This window comes from Gopherus flavomarginatus, chromosome 25 (genome assembly GCF_025201925.1).
Source record: "Gopherus flavomarginatus isolate rGopFla2 chromosome 25, rGopFla2.mat.asm, whole genome shotgun sequence".
NCBI lineage: Eukaryota > Metazoa > Chordata > Testudines > Testudinidae > Gopherus > Gopherus flavomarginatus.
In genome coordinates this window covers 9,581,725-9,602,961 of record NC_066641.1, presented here as the reverse complement: position 1 = coordinate 9,602,961, position 21,237 = coordinate 9,581,725, and the positions used below count along the sequence as shown (strand labels likewise).

At 45.6% G+C, this 21,237-nt stretch overlaps 1 protein-coding gene across 2 annotated transcripts in view; it reads left to right on the top strand.

The window, feature by feature from the left end:
• The window catches only part of IGF2BP1 (insulin like growth factor 2 mRNA binding protein 1), a 58,704-nt gene that overhangs the window by 26,771 nt on the left and 10,696 nt on the right, over positions 1 to 21,237 (top strand). The window contains exons 3-11 of one of the 2 annotated variants that reach the window (XM_050935183.1): positions 10,653 to 10,701; positions 11,914 to 11,965; positions 13,158 to 13,221; positions 15,295 to 15,576; positions 16,533 to 16,667; positions 17,316 to 17,438; positions 18,498 to 18,720; positions 20,002 to 20,118; positions 20,994 to 21,068. In XM_050935183.1, the coding sequence (XP_050791140.1) occupies positions 10,653 to 10,701; positions 11,914 to 11,965; positions 13,158 to 13,221; positions 15,295 to 15,576; positions 16,533 to 16,667; positions 17,316 to 17,438; positions 18,498 to 18,720; positions 20,002 to 20,118; positions 20,994 to 21,068 (1,120 nt within the window). Of the gene's footprint in view, positions 1 to 10,652; positions 10,702 to 11,913; positions 11,966 to 13,157; positions 13,222 to 15,294; positions 15,577 to 16,532; positions 16,668 to 17,315; positions 17,439 to 18,497; positions 18,721 to 18,975; positions 19,099 to 20,001; positions 20,119 to 20,993; positions 21,069 to 21,237 lie in introns of those variants that run through there. The other variant, XM_050935184.1, reaches the window with a different exon arrangement.

Here is a 21,237-nt window from a genome sequence, read left to right as displayed (position 1 = left end):
ATATTACCTCACCCACCTTGTCTCTCTAATATCCTGGGACCCACACGGCTACAACAGCACTGCAAACAACAATGGAAGGTGTAGGGCTGTCATTCACGGCTGGCGAACTTCATTTCAAGCCATATCTCTTATGGTGTAATGGCATATATCGGGGTCGGCAACTTTTCAGAAGTGCTGTGCCGAGTCTTCATTTATTCACTCTAATCTAAGGTTTCACATGCCAGAGATACATTTTAACGTTCTTAGAAGGTCTCTTTCTCTACGTCTATAATATAGAACTAAACTATTGTTGTATGTAAAGTAAACAAGGTTTTTAAATTATTTAAGAAGCTTCTTTTAAAATTAAATTAAAATGCAGAGCCCCCCGGACCGGTGGCCAGGACAGGGACAGTGTGAGTGCCATTGAAAATCAGCTCGTGTGCCGCTTTTGGCACACATGCCATAGGTTGCCTACCCCTGGCTTATATTCTACTGCTGTATATGTGTACTACTGCCTTCTACTGGGCAGAATTGAAACTACACAATTCTGTAATAAGCCCTATACTGCTATAACCTCCTTTGGGTCAGGTATTTAACAGCTCTGTTGTTCTTGGGCAGGAGGGGTCTTGTCCCTGTTGTTGCCATGATTTGTTATACTAGATGGGTTTTTAGGAGTCATTTATGTTCAGATATAGATATAAAGAGAGAAAACGTGAAGAATGAAAAGGAGGCTGATAAAGGATGCCTAAGCTGAAGAATGTGTAGCATCTTTGATTAGAAGATCTTAAAGTTAATTAACTCGTATTAATTAAGCCTCAGTAGCCGCTGTGAGAGGCAAGCAGATATCCTTTGCATTTTGCTGTGGGGAAACTGAGGCTGGGAGCGAAGTGTTTTCCCAACTGTCACCCAGCAAGACTGTGTAAGAGCTGAAAATAGAACCTTGAGGTCTCCATTCACCTAGATTTAGGTACCAGACATTCTTGCTAATCTACAGAAGCTGCAATCAGAGGGAGTTTCTGTTTGTATGAAGAAAAATCAGATTCCATCTACAAACTCATGGCGAGGGGGTGGGATATGAGCACAGTGAATACATGGGAGACTAGATTATGGTCATGTATGTGAGGAATACATTCTTTGAGCATGCGGATGCTTGTAACTGTTAGAAGACGTTTTAGAGGCAAGCAGTAGTCAGACACATGTTTTCTTCTATCACTTAAAATCCTTTTGACCCTCTCTGAACTGTGACATTCCTTGCATTCTCGACTTCTTCAGCAATCGCTCTTCCATTCATTTCAGGACATGGATTAGCCAACATCCAAGCAAGGGATTTGATTTCATATTGCACTTTTCCCCCAAAAGTAAATAGCAAATCAGACTGAAGTTTCTCTAACCCAACCCATTGGCTTCTATGGGAGCTGTGGCATTTTCCATGTCAGAACTTTCCTGTCTTCTGAATTGGTTAGTGATTTTTAAAAGCCTTTTATGGCTCATTTTGACTTGAACGTCCAAAAGAAAAAAGCATAGGTTTTAAAAGATTTCCTCCCTCTTGGGTCGCATGGAGTTGATTTGATTTTTTTTTTTTCCCAGTTCAGCTGAGAGACCTCAGTAAACAGTTTTCCAGCCATTTGATTTCACTGAGCTGGAAGGAAGAGGTAGGGTTAGATATGGGGCATTTTCAGATTAATAATATGGATCATTCCAAGCTCAGATATTTTTCTTTTTGGGGTAGAACAACCCATGGGTGATCCTTTAATGTCATTGGTGATTTAGATTATTTCAGCCAGCCCCTTAGCTGGTGTAAATTGGTGTAGCTCCACTGACTTAAACTAGCTGAGGATCTGGCCCATTAAAAGTATATATTTTGTTTGTACCAACACCGTTCCATGTCAGATTTCATATAAAGGGTGAAATCCTGGCCTCATGAAGTCAGTGGCAGTTTTGCCATTGACTTTGTCGGAGCGAGGATTTCACTCTTTGTTCATGATGAAACCTACGACAGATTTGTGATGTTGCAGCACCAAGGTTTTCAAACTGGGGATCGTAACCCCTCCAGGGGTCATGAGGTGCTTACATGGCAGGTCGCAAGCTGTCAGCCTCCACCTCCCACACCTTGCTTCACCTCCAGCATTCAATGTAAAAAAAGTGTTTTTCATTTCTAAGAGGGGGTCACATTCAAAGGCTTGCTGTGTGCGAGAGGGTGGATAAAAATCAATGATTTTTTTTGATAAAATGCTTTTTGAGGAAAAACCCTATCTAAAGATAGTTTTAATTAAGATACATTATAGCTCAAAGATATCTCATCATGGAATATGGATTAGAAATTCTAATTCTATAGTATGAGAAGATATATTCATGTCATGTTTAAGAAAAGTTTTTTAAATGAGTTCCAGTAGTTCATGGATTAGGGATCCAATTTTACAGGATTCCAGGGGCTTCTGTATAGATTATTTAGGTTACTCTTTCTATCTACCCAATGGGACTCAGTGCTCAGTCTAGAAGATCCCATCAGAGGTGCTTAGTTCTGCAGTTCTCAAACTGTGGATTTGTGTCTCCAGAGGTAACATGCCTGTTAACAGCAAAAATGTTTTTTAAATAAATAAATAATATATAGAGGTGAGAAATAACAGACCTCAACTCTGTTGTGCCTCTGCAAATTTGCGTACACAGAGATAATCCCTTACCTCTATCTACAAGTGCAAAGTTTCAATGAATAGAAGTTCAATGAATAGAAGATTGTTGGGGCGGAATAGATCTGGATATGGAGAAGAAGTCTGGAGATAAATGTGAGAAGCGAGGAACATATGCTTGTTTTGTTAAAATATTATATGTTTGCTGTTGAAGAAAAAAATCCAGAATATTTAATGTTGTTTTAGTTAAATAAAACAAATTAAATGGCTGTCTGGTGATTTTTCTCCTAATTCAGCATGGCAAGAAAATCCTCCAAATATTAATGATTAACCTGTTGAATTGGAGATAGTTTACCTCCCAGTGACTTCATAAATATCTGCTTCAATTACCTTTGGTAAATGAAATAACCAAACAATCGTTCATTTTCTGATATAGCTGTAAAACTAAACTGAAAAGTTTTCAAAATAAATCACTGTTTAAAAATGTATCGTGTGTACCTTCTAAAAATGAAACCCACATCTATCTCTGAGTTGTGATGAATATGTATTAAGGTAATAACAACCAACAAGAATGTACTTTTATGTAGAAAACCATGATTAAATCGAGACTTCCTGACTAGTGATTTAAATCATGATTGAAATTAAATCCACCCTGTCATCAGTACAAACTGTTGTAGCAGAATATGGTGGTACCCTTGTAGGGGAAAAAATATTGGAAATTGATTTGGCCTCTTTATTTGGGAACATTTCTTCTTCTCACTTAGAAATTAACTAAACTATATTCTGAATGTTTATTCGTTTACAGATTTATCATGTAATTAGAGCAAATAATTAATAATGACTAATAATATACATCCCCTCTTTCTGGTTGTGTAATCTTATGTTCTTGATTCTTCTTAATTGACATTTTGTGACTCTCTTTAATTCTGGGGCAATTGTGAACAGATCTGAGCTGTCTTGATTGGCTGCAGTGGGTTAGAGGAGTCATTGGTTCTGCTCCCTGATTGGATGAGCACACAAGCACTGCTCATTGCAAATTGGTTCTCATGAATCATGGATCTGAAAATTCTGAATGATCATGAAAAGCAAAAGCAAAAAGGAGAGGAACATTGATGAAGCAAATGCAATTAAAATTTTGAAAGAATTTTAGTGGACATTTTTTGCACTATTTAACCCAGTTCTATGTGTAGTAAAGGAAGTAAATATTTATCCATATAATATGCCAGCTAAGTGTATTGTGTCAATAGAGGATAATAGCCTACTACTGCTACTAGCTTAAGTAAATTAACTCATGTGGAATCATGTCCGTAGAGGCCCATTTGTCTGAGCTGATAGTTCAAGGCTTTATCCGTGCTCATGACTTTCAGCTAAGGGCTGATACAGGAATGCCTTAAAGTAAGTTTAATTGATATGCCAACTCTTTGCTAGCAAAGTAAGACGTCTGAGAGGCAAAAGCAAGGGAATTTGGAGGCAGAACCACCCTAGCAATTGCTTCTCAGTCCCACCAGGTTTGGCTTCAGTGGGGTTACCCATTGTTATATAGTTGTTAGGGTCCGGATTCTCCATCACCGGGCACTTTGTGTAATCACTTATAGCAAGGTCATTCAAACCCTTAGCCTTTCTGTAGGCCCTGTCTACAATAACAGTTTCCTAAATAGAAGACACGTGGTCCAGTGGTTAGGCTGCGAGCTTGTGACTGGGGAAACCTAGGTTCAGTTCCCTCCTTGGTTATCTACTCCTAGTGTGACCTTGGGCAAATGGCTTAATCATTCTGTGCCTTAATGTCCCCTCATAAATGGGATTATAGCACTGCCTTGCCTCACAGGAGTGTGTTGTAAGAGTGCTACATTAAAGATTATGAGATGCTCAGATACTGCAGCCGTAGAAGCGCCTTACCTATCTACTGCAGCTGCTGTGCCCTGGTGAACGGTGCCGCACGAAAGCAGGGTATTGTTCCTAAAGTGGATCTTTTGTTACACTGCTGCAGGTTTCCTTAATGCAGAACATGCCATCAGCTATGATAAGATAGATTTGTACAAATGCCCTCCCTCCCGCCCCCCCCCCCGAGTAGTTCTGCGCCAGTGTGGGCAATGGATATTTTTCTATCGGTGTGGATCATACGCCAGCGTTGGGGGAGTTTCAGTAAAGCTAACGCTTGAAAACCGCTTGGAAGCTCTCAGTGTCTTAGAATACGCTGGCCGACTTGCTGGCTGGCTGACACAGTGGTTGTAAAATGTTCCCAGGATGGCACTACTTTCCAGGTCATTTCTGGATTCAATTGAGTAAGTGGACTAGTTGCTCTTGAGCGCTTGAGTGATGTAGGGGATCAGCTACCTGGGAAATCAATCCTCTCTCCTTATACTGCCAAGACAGTTGATTCACAGTGATGTGCAAGCAAACTGTTTCCTAGATCTGGACATTTGGATGCTAAGAGTTAGGGGGTTTTTAGTCTGGGGGAATTCTGAGCTTTGAAAGTCATGCCGCTTGAGTCCGAGTTTTTGACCTTTTGGGCATGGTATAAAACTCACCCAAGCATAGAGTTTATCGGAGTGGTGGTGCAGCATGTTACTATATGAGCAGAACAAACAACTCGTAATGAAATAATTTGATGGCTCTCCATTTTGCCTTCCTTTTGGGGCAGAGTGGATTGATTGAAAACAAAAGTGATTGAAGTTGGCAAGCAGGAAACCTTGATTTAAATATCCAATTTTAATCTTCTTTGGCATTTGTACTTTTTAGTTATTTTCCTAAAGAAAGGCTGATTCTCATTGGTTGGTATCCATTAAAAACATGTTGATTTGCAACTGAACATTGCTTTTGCACTAAATATTGTACTTCTTTTTGCTAGCTAGGAAGATGCACGAAATATATACACATTTATTTAAGCAATTATATAGCTTCACATACACTTATTCTTAATTTTTACATTTTATGTTAGAAAAAGGGTGAATATTACATTTCTTTACTAGATGATTCATTTTTTTCTTCATGAATTGTGTCAAGCTGTATTTGGATGGAAATTGAAATTGAATTAAAAATATATAACAGCATTTTAAAATAGATTATTTAACTAACAAAAACAATCTTTAATGTGCTGGATACATCAGAGTATGTTTGTCGAAACATGATTTGTATTTAAAACTAATTGCTATATGAAACAAAGAGGATCTGTATTTAGTGAATTGAACGGATTAGAACTAGTAGATCTCATCCTCTCACACCTCATTTTTATTCATAGATTGGAAAAGAAAAACAAGTTTTCCTGCTTTTTCAACTTCCAATCAATTTCTCAACTTTAAACGAACTAGTCATTGAGCTGGAGAAGTTGAATAAACCAAAATGTAAAAAAATATTCTCTCTGCACCTGCAGAAGAAGCTATTGCTGTCAAAAACTGGTTTAGCACTTCAACAAACTCTCTGGTTCCAGGTGCTTAACGAATTATTTCTATCAGTTCAGTGGATTTGGCTTTCTTTAAAACATCAGCAGTAAACATGCACTACTTGAATATTATTATTATTTAAATGATTTTAATAAATTATAGTAAATTTAGACTTTAATATAGGTTGTCATAATTTCACACTGGATTTTAAATAGGTTTATTTTTAAAAAGGAAAAATGTATTTAATGAAAAATTCAGATTAAAAATTAGGCCCAAGAGGTTTTTATTTATCCTGATTTGGGGGATTGTCTGCAGAACTCTCTCGCAATTTTTTTGGAATTTATTAATAATTCAGAACGAGCTAACCACATTTAACCAATTCCCTTTACTTTGAATAAGTCCCTTTCTCTTGTTCGCTGAGCTCTGTTGGTTGAAGAGTTCTCAAACACCATGGTGGACACGTCAATAGATACAGCTACGATCGCAAGTCACACAGTAGGGTTTCTATTCCCTGGATATATGAACATAACCTATATCATGCTTTCAGCACATTTGCATGTGGAAACCTAATATTTGCTCTCTGGGAGCATTTTGACTAGTATTTGGTTGGGTAATTTCAAATCAATGGCCAGGCCCCCAGGGCGGGTACACATGGCAGCTGTTTATTGTTCTACACTGAAAGAAAATAAAATAAAAAAGCTAAATGCATCCTTAACTACTCCTGGTGTGCGTCCTGCCTAAGGCATTCAGCACTGCATTTAGCTACATGCTATTCAGCAAAACACCTGGGACCTGATCGAAAGTCCACTTACATCAGTGGAAATGCAGCCGCTTACAGATGTGACGGACTGATATGGCCCCCACTGTGTAGTGTCAGAGCACCTCACAAGCTTTTATTCTCGTAACGCCCTGGTGAGAGGGAGAGAAGTGCTATGACCCCCATTTCACAGCTGGGGAATAGAGGCACAGAGAACAGTAAGGCTGGGGTTGAAAATCGCCAGCGCATTAGCCTGCTGCTCTCCAGCTGCACGTGGGGACCCTGCCACTGCTTACTAGAGGTCCCCTTGCATGCTTTGACCTAACGTCCCTTTCAAATGGGAGTAGATCAAAGCACAGTAGGAAGCTTTTAGAGCGTGGCAGCAGGGTCCCACACAGAGTGCGCGGCACACTGCTTGGCATAGATTAATACCCTAGCTTGCTGAGCATTAATTGTCCATCTAGACAAGTGACTTGCCCAAGGTCATAAAGGAAATCTGTGGCAGAGCAGGGGCTCGAACCAAGTCGCTGGCTAGAACCATAACCAATGAACCATCCTTCCTCTTGCTGGATCAGTCCCTTAAAGCATGCGCTTAAATCCCGCTGAAGCCTGAATTTTAACATGAGCGTTAAGGGCTTTGCTGAATGGGGATGGACTCCCAATTTGGACTTGTGTGCTGTAGTTCAGATCGCTCACTGAGCATGGGACAACTGCATACCTTCACCTATAGGGTGCTCAGCATCACTCAGGATTTGGTCCATTTTGAGCCACCTTATGATGGTAAGTGATTGAAAGGGATTAAATCTAACGACGGGCGGGGGGGGGGGCATTCCTGAGAGTTTGACATTAGGTAACAATCTATGCATCAGTAGCTTTCCGAAGAGCTGTGTATCTACGCGTTTCACTGCAGTACCAGTGGCCCCAGCCCTCCACTCCCTTCTGCAACAAACGTCAGGAAGCCCATTGAGGCCCTCGGTGCTGTGCTCATCTCAGCTGTTTGTGACAGCTGTTGCGAAGGGGCCGTCATCAGAGTGGGAGTCAGTGAGGTAAATCTGGCTTTGAAATAAAAAAGATTCTTTTCTATTTTAGGAACTCGAGGTTAGAAAGAGCCAAGATGTGACTGGAGAAGTGGCCTGTTCTCAACTTGAACGTGTGATTTAAATAAAAAAAAAAATATTTTCTCTTCTAAAGCATTAAAATCAGAGCATGTTTTATAGTCCCTTCCTCCGAGCCCTGTGTAGAGATTCCCCTCAGTCTTGTATGACCTCCAGGGATTCCACCTCACTTACTTCGGGTATGTCCAGACTACCTGCCGCATTGGGTCGTGATTGATTTACTGGGGATCAATATATCGCGTCTCATCGAGACATGATATATCAATCCCTGAACATGCTCCCGTTGACTCCAGAACCACCAGGGCGAGTGGCGGTAGTGGAGTCGACGGGGGGAGCCGCGGCAGTTGATCCCGCGCCATGAGGACAGGAGGTAAGTTGAAATAAGATACGTCGACTTCAGCTACGCTATTCCCGTAGCTGAAGTTGCATATCTTACATTGACACACACCCAGTGTAGACCAGGCCTTACAGTGCAATTTGGCTTTTGGGATCAGCCTTAGATGGGTGAAATTTCAGTTTTCTGTAGAGGTGGACTCCAGCCAGAGTATTGGGAACCTAGGTCCAGATTCCAAACAACACAAGCATTGAGGTATTTGAAGCCGTAGGTTTCGTTTTGGGCCTGTCCTTCATTTCCTTCAAGATTTTCTGTAAACTATATATTGATGGATCATTTTTCTGCTAATTGTACCTTGGATCATTTAAAAAAAAAACAACCCAAAGTGTTTAAGAGAAATCCAGTATTTCCCTGTGAAAAGTCAGAAGAGGCAGAAGTGTTCAGTACATATTTCTGTTTTGTCTTGTGGAAAAAGTCAGATGATGTGTTCGTATTAAACGACGATGAAATACTTTCCAACAATCGCTCCGGAGGTTGATAAACAGCAGTTGCTAAAGTTAGACATTTTAAAATCAGCCGGTTCAGATCACTTGCTTTAAAGTGCTTTCAAATTGTTGGCTGAGGAGCTTTCTGGACTGTTAGTTCATTTTCAATAAGTCTTTGAATCCTGGGGAAGTTCTAGCGGACTGGGAGAAAGCTCATGTTGTGCCACTAGTTAAAAACGGTAAAGGCATGACCTGGGTAATTTCAGCCCTCTCAGCCTGGCAGTGATTTTAGACAAAATAATGGAATAGCTGATATCGGAGTTAATAAAGAATTAAAGAAGAGTAATATAAATTAATGCCAATCCACATGGGTTTATGGAAAATCAATCTTGTCAAGCCCGCATAATATCTTTTTGGTAAGATTACAAGTTTGGTTGTAATAGTAATAGTGTTAATGTAATAAACTTCAGTAAGGCATTTTACTTGGTACTCCATGATTTAAAAAACAGAATGGTACAAAATTAACACGGTGCACATTAAAAGGATTAAAAACTCTCTGATAGGTCTCAAAATTTAATTGTAAATGGGGAACTGTCATCGAGAGGTTGTGTTTCTAGTGGGTCCTGCAGGGATCAGTTCTTGGCCCTAAGCTATTTAATATTTTTAATGACCTGGAAGAAAACAGAAAATCATTAGCGATGAAGTTTGCAGATGACACACAGATTGGGGGAGTGGTAAATAATAAGAGACAGGTCACTGAAATAGCAATCTGGATTGTTTGGTAAACTGAGTGCAAGCAAAAAATATGCATTTCAAAAAGATCAAATGAAAAGTCACGTGTCTAGGAACAAAGAATCCAGGCCATGCCTACAGGAGTGGGGAGATGCTATCCTGGAAGCAGTGACTCTGCAAAAGACATGGGGTCCTGGTGGATAATCCGTTGGATAAGCCTAGCCCAATGCAATGGAGTGGCTGAATAAGGGAATGCAATCTTTGGATGTATAAATGGGAATATCAAGCAGGAGTAAAGAGGTTATATTACCTCTGTATTTGGCACTGGCATGAATTTCTGGTGTTTTCAGTTCTGGTCTTCACAGTTCAAGAAGAGTATTGGTAAATTGGAAAGGGTTCAGAGAAGAGCCACGAGAATGATCAAAAGACTGGAATACATGCCTTATTTTGAGAGACTAAAGGAGCTCAATCTGTTTGTCTTATCAAAGAAAAGATTAAGAGGTGACTTGATCACAGTCTGTAAGTACCTCTATGGGGAACAGAAATTTGATAATAGAGGGCTCTTCAATCTAGCAGACAAAGGTCTAGCAAGATCCAGTGGCTGGAAATTGAAACTAGGCAAATATAGACCAAGAACAAGACAAAAGTTTCTAGCAGTGAGGGTAATTAACCATTGCAACAGTTAACCAAGGGTTGTGGTGGATTCTCTTTCACTAGACATTTTTAAATCAAGACCATCTATTTTCAAAAAAAATCTGCTCTAGTTAAAGCAGGAATTAATTCAGGGAGAGACCCATGGCTTGTGTTATGCAGGAGGTCAGAACAGATGATCAGAGTGGTTCCTTCTGACCTTAGAATCTATGAATCTATAATGGCAAAAGCACTTCTGTGTCAGTATAACTGAGTCTACCCTGAAGTTTTTTCTAGTACAGAAATGTCATAAAGAAATCATACCCCTCACCAACCCTGCTTTTCCTGCAAGTTTCCAGTGTAGACCTGGTCTTCATGAGTGACTTTCATCTCTCTGCCCCTCAGGTTCTCTATCTGCAAAATGGCACTAAATGGTATTTGTCTACCTTGCCAAAGATAATGTGGGGCTTGATTAACTGATGCTCATAAAGTGCTTTGGGGCAAATATAAGTGTTAGCATTACTCAGTGTACGGAAGTGAAGTATTTTGAAATGCAAGGGGCCTCGTTTCAGACAACAACTGGGACTTGAAATTGATTATCTTTTTATTTCAGGAGCCGCAAAATTCAGATAAGAAATATCCCACCCCAGTTACGATGGGAGGTGAGTGAAGCAACTGAGCAACTGCAGACCTGACTTATAACCTAGAAACCTTTTAAATACCAAGGCTTGATCTTTAGAGCCCTGCAGATCTGCGGATATCCGCTTTATACCTGTGGATTGCGGATGGATGCAAATCCCAATTTTGTATCTAGAGCCCTGCAAATCTGTGGATGTCTGTGTTTGCAGATCCGATGCGGATACAAATTTTATATCCGCACAGGGTTCTATTGATCTTGTCTTCACTAGCCTTTTGCACCTCTCGTTCATTGGTTGGAATTTAGTCTGATTTCTAGGGTGATGAACAAACATTTGTACCCTGAGACAAATGTGGGGAGTAGCCACATGAGTCTTTTAAAATGTATTAAGCTCCTCCAGTTGGTAATGAATTAACTCAAAGTACAAAAATCTCTGGAAGACCTACCCAAACTGTGCTTGGATCACCTTGACTGCTGCATCTTCTGTCTCCGTGACCTCCCCGAGTTCTGTTTCTCCTAATCAAAGTGTTGGCTGCTTTTGATGCACATGAGAAGCTTCACCCTCCATCAGCACTCCCACTGTCTCCTGGTTGGTGTCAGGGTGCAGTTCCAAATTGACTTCCCTGGTCTTTAAAACCTGTGGTGGACTCATCCCTCCTAGTCCTGAGCCATGGGGCTTCGAGAGCCACAAATGATTATTGGTGCCCAGCTTGAGATGCCTTAAAGGGGCCTGGTTTTCAGAAAGTGCTGAAAAGCGCCCTCTGAAAATCTGGCCTCTTTAAAGTGTCTCAAATTGGGCAGCAAGAAATGGAGGTGCCCAAAATCATTGGCCACGTTTTGGAAATGGTGGCTTTCATGCTACCGAACAGACACCTACCCACTCCTTTTTTGTCTTACCTAGCACCAAGAAGCCCTAACTGAGGTTGGGCAACCATTGTGCTAGGGGCTGTACAAACACTCCCTGCTTGTCATCTAGACAGACACGGGGTGAGAGGGGAAACTGACACACAGAGAGGGGCAATGACTTGCCTACAGTCATGCAGCAAGTCAGGGGTTGAGCCAGGAATAGAATCCAAGTCTTCTGACTCCCAGTCCAATGTCTTCTCCACACATGTTCTAGAACCGCCAAAGCTAGGCTGTCTGATCACGAGAAACCGGGTTTGATCGAAGATTTGTTTCATCTTCTAGGTCTGGTCATATGCACCCCATGTAATGTAGTTTTCCTTTCCTTTTATAGGTGTTGGATGGTTTGCTAGCTCAGTATGGTACTGTAGAAAATTGTGAACAAGGTAAGAAAGTGTGTAAGTGTTGTGTAAGTGTGTGTGTTTGGTTAGATTATTTTTAGAGTTAGACACTAACTGTATCTGGAGTCAGTAGAATTTGGTTTAGAAGCCGTTGGGAAATAAAGGCTTCTTTGCTCAGTCATTTCATAGAGAGTGAAATTTAATCCTGTGCAGAGGGTCACATGGTCATAGGCCTTGGGTTGGTTCTCTGACCGGGGGCAAATTTAACTCAGTGTCTCTGACCAGTGGGTTGTCATTGTCTCCTCTGTACTCCTGTGTAACTCCCATTCACTTTCCCTATGATGGCGCGCTAGGCGCACTTTCCCTATGATGGCGGCGTCATCAAGAGGCGTTGCTGCCCAAGTACTGCTGATTTTTGGCAGCATTTTGGTGGCGACGTCTCTTGATGACGCTACTTTGGCGGCATTTTGGCGGTGACGCCTCTTGACGTTGCTGCTTCTCGGCAGCATTTCGGCAGTTGCTTGTCCGCAAGCCACGGTCCTCGGTGGCTCGTCATCTGGCGCCCGCCACCCGGAAAAGTTTGGGGACCACTGCCCTAACCCTTTCCCTTCTGATTCAAATCTGGTAGTGACTAAAACTCCTTGAAGTAATGATGGCTCTTTGATGTCCTTTGTGAAACAAATTGGGTTGGGCATCTCTATTCCCAGTGGTCAGGTCTCCCGGGTGTAGGATGGATGATCAAAGAACAAGAACCAGCAGAGGTGTCAAGGATTGAATGGGCCACAGATGCCAATCTCTCCTCTAGCTTTACGCCTTGGTATATTGGCTGGATAATGTGGGTTACACTCCCCTCTTTCCCACCCTCCCCCACCTGGGCCAGCTTGTCCCAAGTGTCAGCAGTCCATGGGGGTTCAAATCCCTATTAGGGAGTTTGTATGATAAGCCCTCTATGGTGGGTTCAGGGATTCAACCCAAGACTGCTAGAACTAAAATCATGGGCCACTACTGCTTGAACTGAGCAGTCAGATGCCTTAGCTGGTTGGCAGTATGGCCCAGATCCTCCCAGATATTTAGGCATTGAAGTCAATGGGTCTTAGGAGACGCTCTGAGCCTAACTGGAAAAAGGCTCTGGGGGGTTCTTACATTTAAAATGTGAGTCATCTAATTTAAAAAGCAGCCCTCAAACCGATTGCCCTTCTGCACCATTCCCACTAATCGATGTGTGTTTTGCTCGAAGTGAACACAGACAGCGAGACGGCCGTCGTCAACGTCACCTATTCAAACCGGGAGCAGACCAGACAGTAAGTGAAATCAATCTGCGCCTATGCCCTGTGCTCTTTTAAGGGTGACGAAGGAGGGAGTTTGTTTTGTCCAAACAGAAAGCCTTCCCCATCCTGGCCCCTCTAGGATTTTGTAGAAAATGACTTGGCCAACCCCAAGCCTTCAAAAATCAAGTGTCAGCCCCTTCCTCCACCCAAAATCATGAGTTTGGATTAAATATCATGAAACTCTTTAAAACATTTGGGGTTCTTTTTCTTTGCCTCCTGGTTGCTGAGCCTTTAGGGGCACTCAGGTCAGGTGGTCAAGCATTTCTGTGCAATCACAAGGGCTCAAAACATACTTATTTGAAAGAAAGCTGAGATTCCTTATCTAATCACAGGACTCCAGGAGCTTGGGCTTTACAAATATGCCAAAGATTGCGAGAGTTAGGGCCTCTGAAGGAAATATCTATGGTATGAATGAGTTTTAAATTGCACACCCCAGTCCCCGACGAAACAACAGCCAAACGTAACTTGATCATTTTGCACAAAGATGATTCCGATTCTGAATGGCTTGTTGTTGGATGTGAATTGGGATCTTGCTGCTGCACAGATTAAATTTCCCTTTTGCGAAGATGCCACAAAGATAGGTTCTGTCCGAAGCCCTGAGAGCGATTGATTCAGACCATTTTAAATTTAAGTTGAAACAGGAGGATTTCATAGATTTAAGGGCCAGAAGGGATATTTAGATCAACTTGTTAGACCTCCTATATAACACAGGGCACCCCCCTGAGCGCAGCAAGTTACAGCGCTGCAAAGCGCCAGTGTAAACAGTGCCCCAGCGCTGGGAGCTAATCCCCACGGGGAGGTGGAGTACACTTTGGAGTTTCAAGTGTAGCCAGTCCCATAGAATGTCATCCGGTTACCTCTGCGGTAAAGCCTACTAACTTGTGTCTGTCTAAAGCTCATCTTCCATAAATGCATCCAGTAGTGATCTGAAAATCTCAAACGATGGAGAATCGACCTCTTCCCTGGATAGTTTGTTCCATTGGTTAATCACCCTCCCTGTTAAAAATTCTGTGCATTATTTCTAAGTTGAATTTGCCTGGCTTTAACTTCCAGGTGCTAATTCTTGTTATGCCATTCTCCACCCTTTAGTATCTGATATCTTCTCCCCACAAAGGTCCTTATAGACTGTAATCGGGTCACTTCCTTATCTCCTTTCTGATAATCCAACCAGTCTGAGCTCAGCAAATCTCCCACTGAATGGCATTTAACATGTATAAGGAACCATACACATCTGGTGTGGCACCATTTATAGGGGACGTTTCGCTAGGGTGAGCAGATAGCAAGTGCGAAAAATTGGGACACTTTTTTCGGGGGTGAAGTTGCCTATATAAGACAAACCCCTAATATCAGGAAAGTCCTGATAACATCAGGAAGTCTGGTCATCCTACGTTTCACGGGGGTTGGAGTATCAAAGACTTTTAGGATAAACGAGGGTTCAGGTTAACTGGGGAAAGTGGGACACTTCCACATGTTCTGATGTTTGAATGAGTTGGATAGATGGGGTTGTAGCATGGATGGTTCTTGCTTATGCGGGTAGTGCCATCTATTGGTAGCATTGTGAAACTGCAGACAGCTTTTTAAAATGAGAGAAATTGATTAAAAAATAGGCCAGAATTCATCATTGGGGCAGCTTCAGTGTGTGGCGGGTGGGGATTTATACCAGGAATTAATCTGGCCATTTTGTGTTTTCATTCCATAACTTGGATTGATATAGTCCTCAAGCCAGAATGATCAACTTAAAGACACCCCCCATCCACTTACAAAGTCAAGTGATGGCCTGACTGCCGTGAGTTCTGGTGCCTTCTATGGTGTTGAGGTCTGTGACTTTAAGGGCTGAACTTCCCAGACAGAGAGTCTGGGCAGGAGGCTATGAAGATCATATTGTTATGCCCAGCCAGTTGGAACCGGACACTGGAATAAAGCAATGCTTTTGCAAACACCTTTTGCACTGGGTGATCTCTGAACATCACACCTGACGTAGCAGGGAATGAATGGCCAGAAGAGCCAGAGATAACTTGGGATGTTCTTCCTCTCTCTCTGCATCAGGGCGATCATGAAACTGAATGGGCACCAGCTGGAAAACCATGCACTGAAAGTCTCCTACATCCCCGACGAACAGTCCATGCAGGGGCCTGAGAACGGGAGGCGGGGCGGCTTTGGCACGCGGGGGGCCCCCAGGCAGGGCTCGCCTGTTGCTGCAGGAGCGCCCGTAAAGCAGCAGCCGGTGGACATCCCACTCCGACTCCTGGTGCCCACGCAGTACGTGGGGGCCATCATCGGCAAGGAGGGGGCCACCATCCGCAACATCACCAAGCAGACTCAGTCCAAGTGAGTCCCGCCTGCTCCTGCCTGCCTCCCTGTCTATCTGTCCCCTGCCTCTAGTCTGAAAGGGCTGCTTTACACGCTGTCGTGGGGGAGGAGTTCAGAGCATTGGCCGTGTGGGTGTAAGGGGCTGGATTTTTCATGGTGGGGGGGAAGGACTGGTATTATTAAGTTGTAAGAATTACCCTGGAGCCTCCAATCCTCCGTTATCCCCACCCAGGCTGCATCTGTCTCCTCCATCCCTTAGCAAATGGAGACAGAGACCGAACAGCTCTTCCCCACCGCCATCCACCTACAGATGTGGGCTGTGCTCTGTGAACCTTCCCATTTCTTTCCCCTCTCCTAGGACATCCAGTTGTAACTGGGGTCCCACCCTGCTCCCTGCAGTGTTCTGAAACAGCCTGGGTCTTCCATTCAGAACCATAGATTTTTAAAGCCAGAAGGGATCATTAGATCATCTAGTCAGATCTCCTGTCTAGCCCGGGCTAGATAATTTCACCAAGTTACTCCCGCATTGAGCGGGTTTGACTAAAGCACATCTGCTGTAAAGACCTCCAGGCTTGATCTGAAGACATCCAGGGATGGAGAATCTACCTTTTCTCTTGGTGGTTTGTTCTACCCTCACCCAGTTAAAAATCGGTGCCTTAAGTTGAATTTTCTTGGCTTTAACTTCCAGCTGTTGGTTTCCATTACACTTTTGTCCAAGACAGCCGTAGAGCCTAAGAATTCAGAGACTAGATTCTGATCCGTACGGCCCCAAGCACTTGTTCCAGGTCAGCCTGTTATTGAGCAAACCCTGCATTGTGCTGTTCTTGACCCGGTTCTGGGCCGCCCTCAAGAGAGGGCTCAGATTTCAAGCAAGATCAGCCTCGCTCACCAACAGGGATTCAAGCCATTCAAAGGTCACGGAGCAGAATGCCCAGTGTGTGTGTTTCACTGTTGTGTGTTTTGTGCCCATGCAGAATCGACGTGCACAGGAAGGAGAACGCGGGAGCAGCGGAGAAAGCCATCAGCATCCATTCCACCCCCGAGGGCTGCTCGGCGGCCTGCAAGATGATCTTGGAGATTATGCAGAAGGAGGCAAAAGACACCAAGACGTAAGGCTTTCAGCTTCCTGGCTGTACACAGGAGGTCTCATCCCCCCGTCTGCTCCCCCTTTGTGGACTCACTGCACTGTGATGTCTTAGTAGCACCTTTGGAAGTGGGAGGTTTCCCTAGAGGATGTTGCAGGGGCCAATGGGATTTAGCTCATGGGGCTTGAAATACTTCTGAAGAGGCCCTGTCCAGGAAAGAGGGTAACAAACAGCTCAGGGCTGGACTTATCCACAGGCACTGCAGCCACCAGGCTTTTTGGCCACCCACCTGAGATCCTGCAAAGCTACCCAGGTCCGCTCCTTCAGGCCACAGGATGCTGGGGGAAAGGCAGTTCCCAGCCTGATACCCCCCACGCTTTAGATGTCAGTGTCTGTACGTTAGAAAACTAGCCCCGACGTGAAACCAAATGGGAGGTCTTGACTCTCCCCCACATGTAAGGTCCGTTCTGCACTTTGGAAGCATGGGGGCCATCAGGGGCCTGACTGAGACTCCCTGATTCTGTGCTGGCGATGCAGCCAATGGGCTGCTCGAATATACCCAGCCGGTCCCTACAGGATCTTCCCCCATGGGCCTAGCAAGTGCCCGCTCAGCCACACCCACTCCCCACCTCTGCCATTGCAGGGTTTTCATTCCCTTTCCTCTTTCTCAAGAGCTGACGAGGTTCCCTTGAAGATCCTGGCCCATAATAACTTTGTGGGGCGGCTGATCGGCAAAGAGGGGCGGAACCTGAAGAAGGTGGAACAGGACACAGAGACGAAAATCACCATCTCGTCGTAAGTCTCTCTCCTCCTCCTCCCCCCCCCCAAAACGTTCCCGAGCAGAGCTTTTAGCACTCTGGTCCCTGGAGCTCCAGTTAGTTTCCCTCGGAGATGGCCTGACTGAGGCAAGGAGGGGCTAATTACCAGATCAGCCTGGTCTGAGGAGAGCTAATTACCCCATTCACTGGGGCAGTGTAGACCCTTTCTGCAGCAATGGGAGAACCTGTCCCGTCGCTGTAGTGAATCCACATCCCCGGGAGGCAGTGACTATGTCGATGGATGAATTCTTCCGAGTGCTGCCTATGTCAGGGATTAAGTTGGCTTAACTGTGTTGTTCGGGGGGCAGGGTGGAGGATGACTTTTTCACCTCCTTGAGCGATATAGCTGGGTCAACATAACTTTTAAGTGTAGCCCTGGCCTGGTGGGGTAGAAGATGAAACCAGGAAGGAATTGGGGGAGGGGGAAGTGGGGGCTAGCAGTACCAGAGTAAGGGTAGTGTCCTGGGGGAGAGATCTCTCCCCTTCTGTGGGAGAAGGGGGTTGTGGAGCTGACTGACGCCGTAAGAAGAGTTGTTGCATTCACATGGGAAGTGGGGCGAGCGCTATAAACGAATGGCATGGCAATACCTACACACAGGAGGAGGCAGCAGAATTGGGGGCGAGGGGAACAAGAGCGGGGGAGCACATGCCATTACACAGCTCTCGTTGAGTGGGACACCTGTTTGATTCAGGCTCTCTTAACTTCTCTTGAAGAACTGAGTCCCAGCGGGTTCATTTCTCTGCGCACGCAACTGTAGCCCACTGTGTGTGTGTCGCGCAGCGGTACCGATCCGCAGAGGATGTGAGTCTGTTGCAGCTCCATCTAGGGAGCTGTGGCTCGTAAGCTCAAAAACAGTGGCAGCTCCAGCTCTTAGCTTTGGAGGCCCTGGGTCAATGCGTAAGGTGAGTCACGAAGCCCTGGATGTTGCATCAGATCCATGCAGGTATTGCTGTGCCGTGGCGGCAGCGAATCAGGGTGCGGGGGCTGCCGGCGGCACACTTTCTCTCTCTCTCTGATGGATCCCCCTGCTTCCAGTCTGCAGGATCTGACTCTCTACAACCCTGAAAGGACGATCACGGTGAAGGGCTCCATCGAGAACTGCTGCAAAGCCGAGCAGGAGATCATGAAGAAAGTGAGGGAAGCTTACGAAAACGACGTGGCTGCCATGAGCGTGAGTATCAAAGAGGGCCATTTCCCCCTTCCCCGCCTTGGGACACCAAGGCTCGGTGTTTCTCTCCCCTGGCCGTGGAGCCGAGGAGCCGCCTGCCACTGGGGAGAAAACTGGGTGTGTGCACCGAGCAGTGCTGGCATCAGCAGCATCGGTGAGCCTGGCATGTCACCACCTTCTCTTCCAGCAGACGGCGAACGTCTCTCAGCCGCCCCTGGCAGTTTGTTCCACTTCTGGGTTCAGTCCCTGATGCCCATGAGCCTCCCCCCTCGCCCCCGCTGTGATCCCAATAACAACATACCTCTGTTTCCCTCCCCGTCTTATCCCTGTCTCTCATTCCCTCAGCTGCAGTCTCATCTGATCCCCGGCCTTAACTTGGCTGCTGTTGGACTCTTCCCGGCTTCTTCCAACGCGGTGCCACCACCTCCAAGCAGCATCTCTGGGGCAGCGCCATATAACTCCTTCATGGTAGGCAGATGCCATGGTTCTTGACTCAGTCCCACTTGTTTAGGGAGAGCGTCTAGTAGCACCGAGGAACGTGGCAGTCCTGGGGGTGAACGGGACTGGGCGTGCTCTGGCTAGCTTTCAGGTGATAATTCCCCAAGCCCTGTGTGTGTGATCCTGGCCTGGTTCTATTGTACCCAGAGACGGGTTTGGGTTGCCTGGTTTTACAGGCCAAGAATGTGGAGGGCTCCTATCTGAGACGTGGGTTGAACTCCACTCACAGACTCCCTTGTAGCTCGGGTGCACGTTTGGGTGCCCGGTCTGGAGAGCTCCTTCGAAAAGGGACGAAATGGGGATGTTTGGCCTCTGGGCTTCCTTGTAACACAGCGAGTGGCTCGACTTGGCTGCAGCACAGCTGGGATGTGTGATGAAATGCAGATACTCCCCCACCCCTCCAAAGAAGAGAAAATGAAGGACCAGCAGCCCCTGGTGCCGTGGGCTCCCTGCAATCAGGGAAATGACTGTATGGATCCAACTCTTCCAAAGTGCAAATCACGGGCTGAGTGTCTGTGTCTCCCTCTAGTGGCGACTGGCACAGACGAGCCCACTACTATTTCGTGGTTCGTTCTCCTCCTGGAAGGTGCTGTACACTCTCAGCCCTGCACCTTGCAGGAGGCTCCCAGCCCTTTGCAGGAGTAGATCCTCGCTGTTGAGGGTCCCGGGCTTGATCCCGGCTGACACCCAGGGTGTCTGTCTGTCTGGCCCTGGCTTTGACTCACTGCAGACGGTCCGTGGATCCTGAGGACACACACTGCCCGTCTAGCAGCCCCGCTGGCTTTGTGCCTGCTACATTAGGCAGTTTGCTTTGTTTGGATCTGTCCAACTGAATTTGACCCTTAACAGTAATACTGAGCATTCTGCTGGCAGCCCCCAGAGCAAGAGACGGTGCACGTCTTCATCCCCGCGCAGGCAGTCGGCGCGATCATCGGCAAGAAAGGACAGCACATTAAACAGCTCTCCAGATTTGCGAGCGCCTCCATCAAGGTAGCCTTTCCAAGGCGGCTTTGCTGCAGCCGCGAACGGCATTTACCTTTAGAGAGTAAAATGCAGCCGGCTGCAAGGCAGGCAGCCAATGGTCCAGTAACCCCGATTAGCCCTTCTGATGGGTTAGCTCTGAGCAAACAACTGGCCGTACATTTAGTGCTGGCGGGGAAAAGGGCTGGGCCGGCAGCTCTAAAGGTTTCTCCCCAGAACAGCTGCAGCACCACTACATGCTTCCCCCGGGGCCCACAATGCCTTCGTTTTCAGTCCTCGCCACCCATCCGGTCCTCGGCCTTGGCTGAGTCCCGCCGACGTGAAGGGAGCCAATTAATGTCAACAGTGGTGGCGATTTCTGTGATGTGGACACTTTGTCGGCTAGGAGCTGGGCTGAGATCTGGCAAACTCATTACATGTCGATCTCTGGAGAACCACCAGATGACAATGGGTTGCAGTCTCTATTGTTTGGCAGCTTATAGAAGGGGACCAAAGGCTCCGTAGCCCATTAGTGACCCAGCTCTGCCTGGCTTAAGGATAATTCCCAGGGATTTTCTTTTCCAATTAGACTTTCAACGACAGCGCTCTGCCCGTCTCCCTTATGCCCCTTGAGCTGGAGACCTTGGGAGGTGATTCAGTTTAGAGCCCCAGCCCTCCCTCCCCAATCCTACCGAGATTTTATATCCGGCCGGGAATTCACTAGCATGGCTCATCCTGCGTGCTCGGTGCTCTCAAGGCTGGGATCTCCCTCCATTCCTGTTTGTTTAATGCAGTGGAAAGGATAGAATAGCAACGGCAAGCAGGGCATGGGGCGGGGAGGAAACCACCTTCTCCCTGATGCTTCCCTCTCCTGTGTTAAAATTGTCTCCCCTTCTCCCTTTCAGATCGCACCACCCGAGACGCCGGATTCCAAAGTGCGCATGGTTATAATCACTGGCCCGCCAGAAGCTCAGTTCAAGGTTCCTTCCTCCATTGCTACAATCCCCACAGGCTTAGTCTGCATGAGAATTTTAGCCCAGGGGGTAGCTGCCTAGTGCCTGTGTGACCTTCACCAGTGCAGCTCTCCCCAGTTTGAAACACCCGTGCAAACCACACGCTAGGAGTGGCCCATAATACGGATTACCTAGA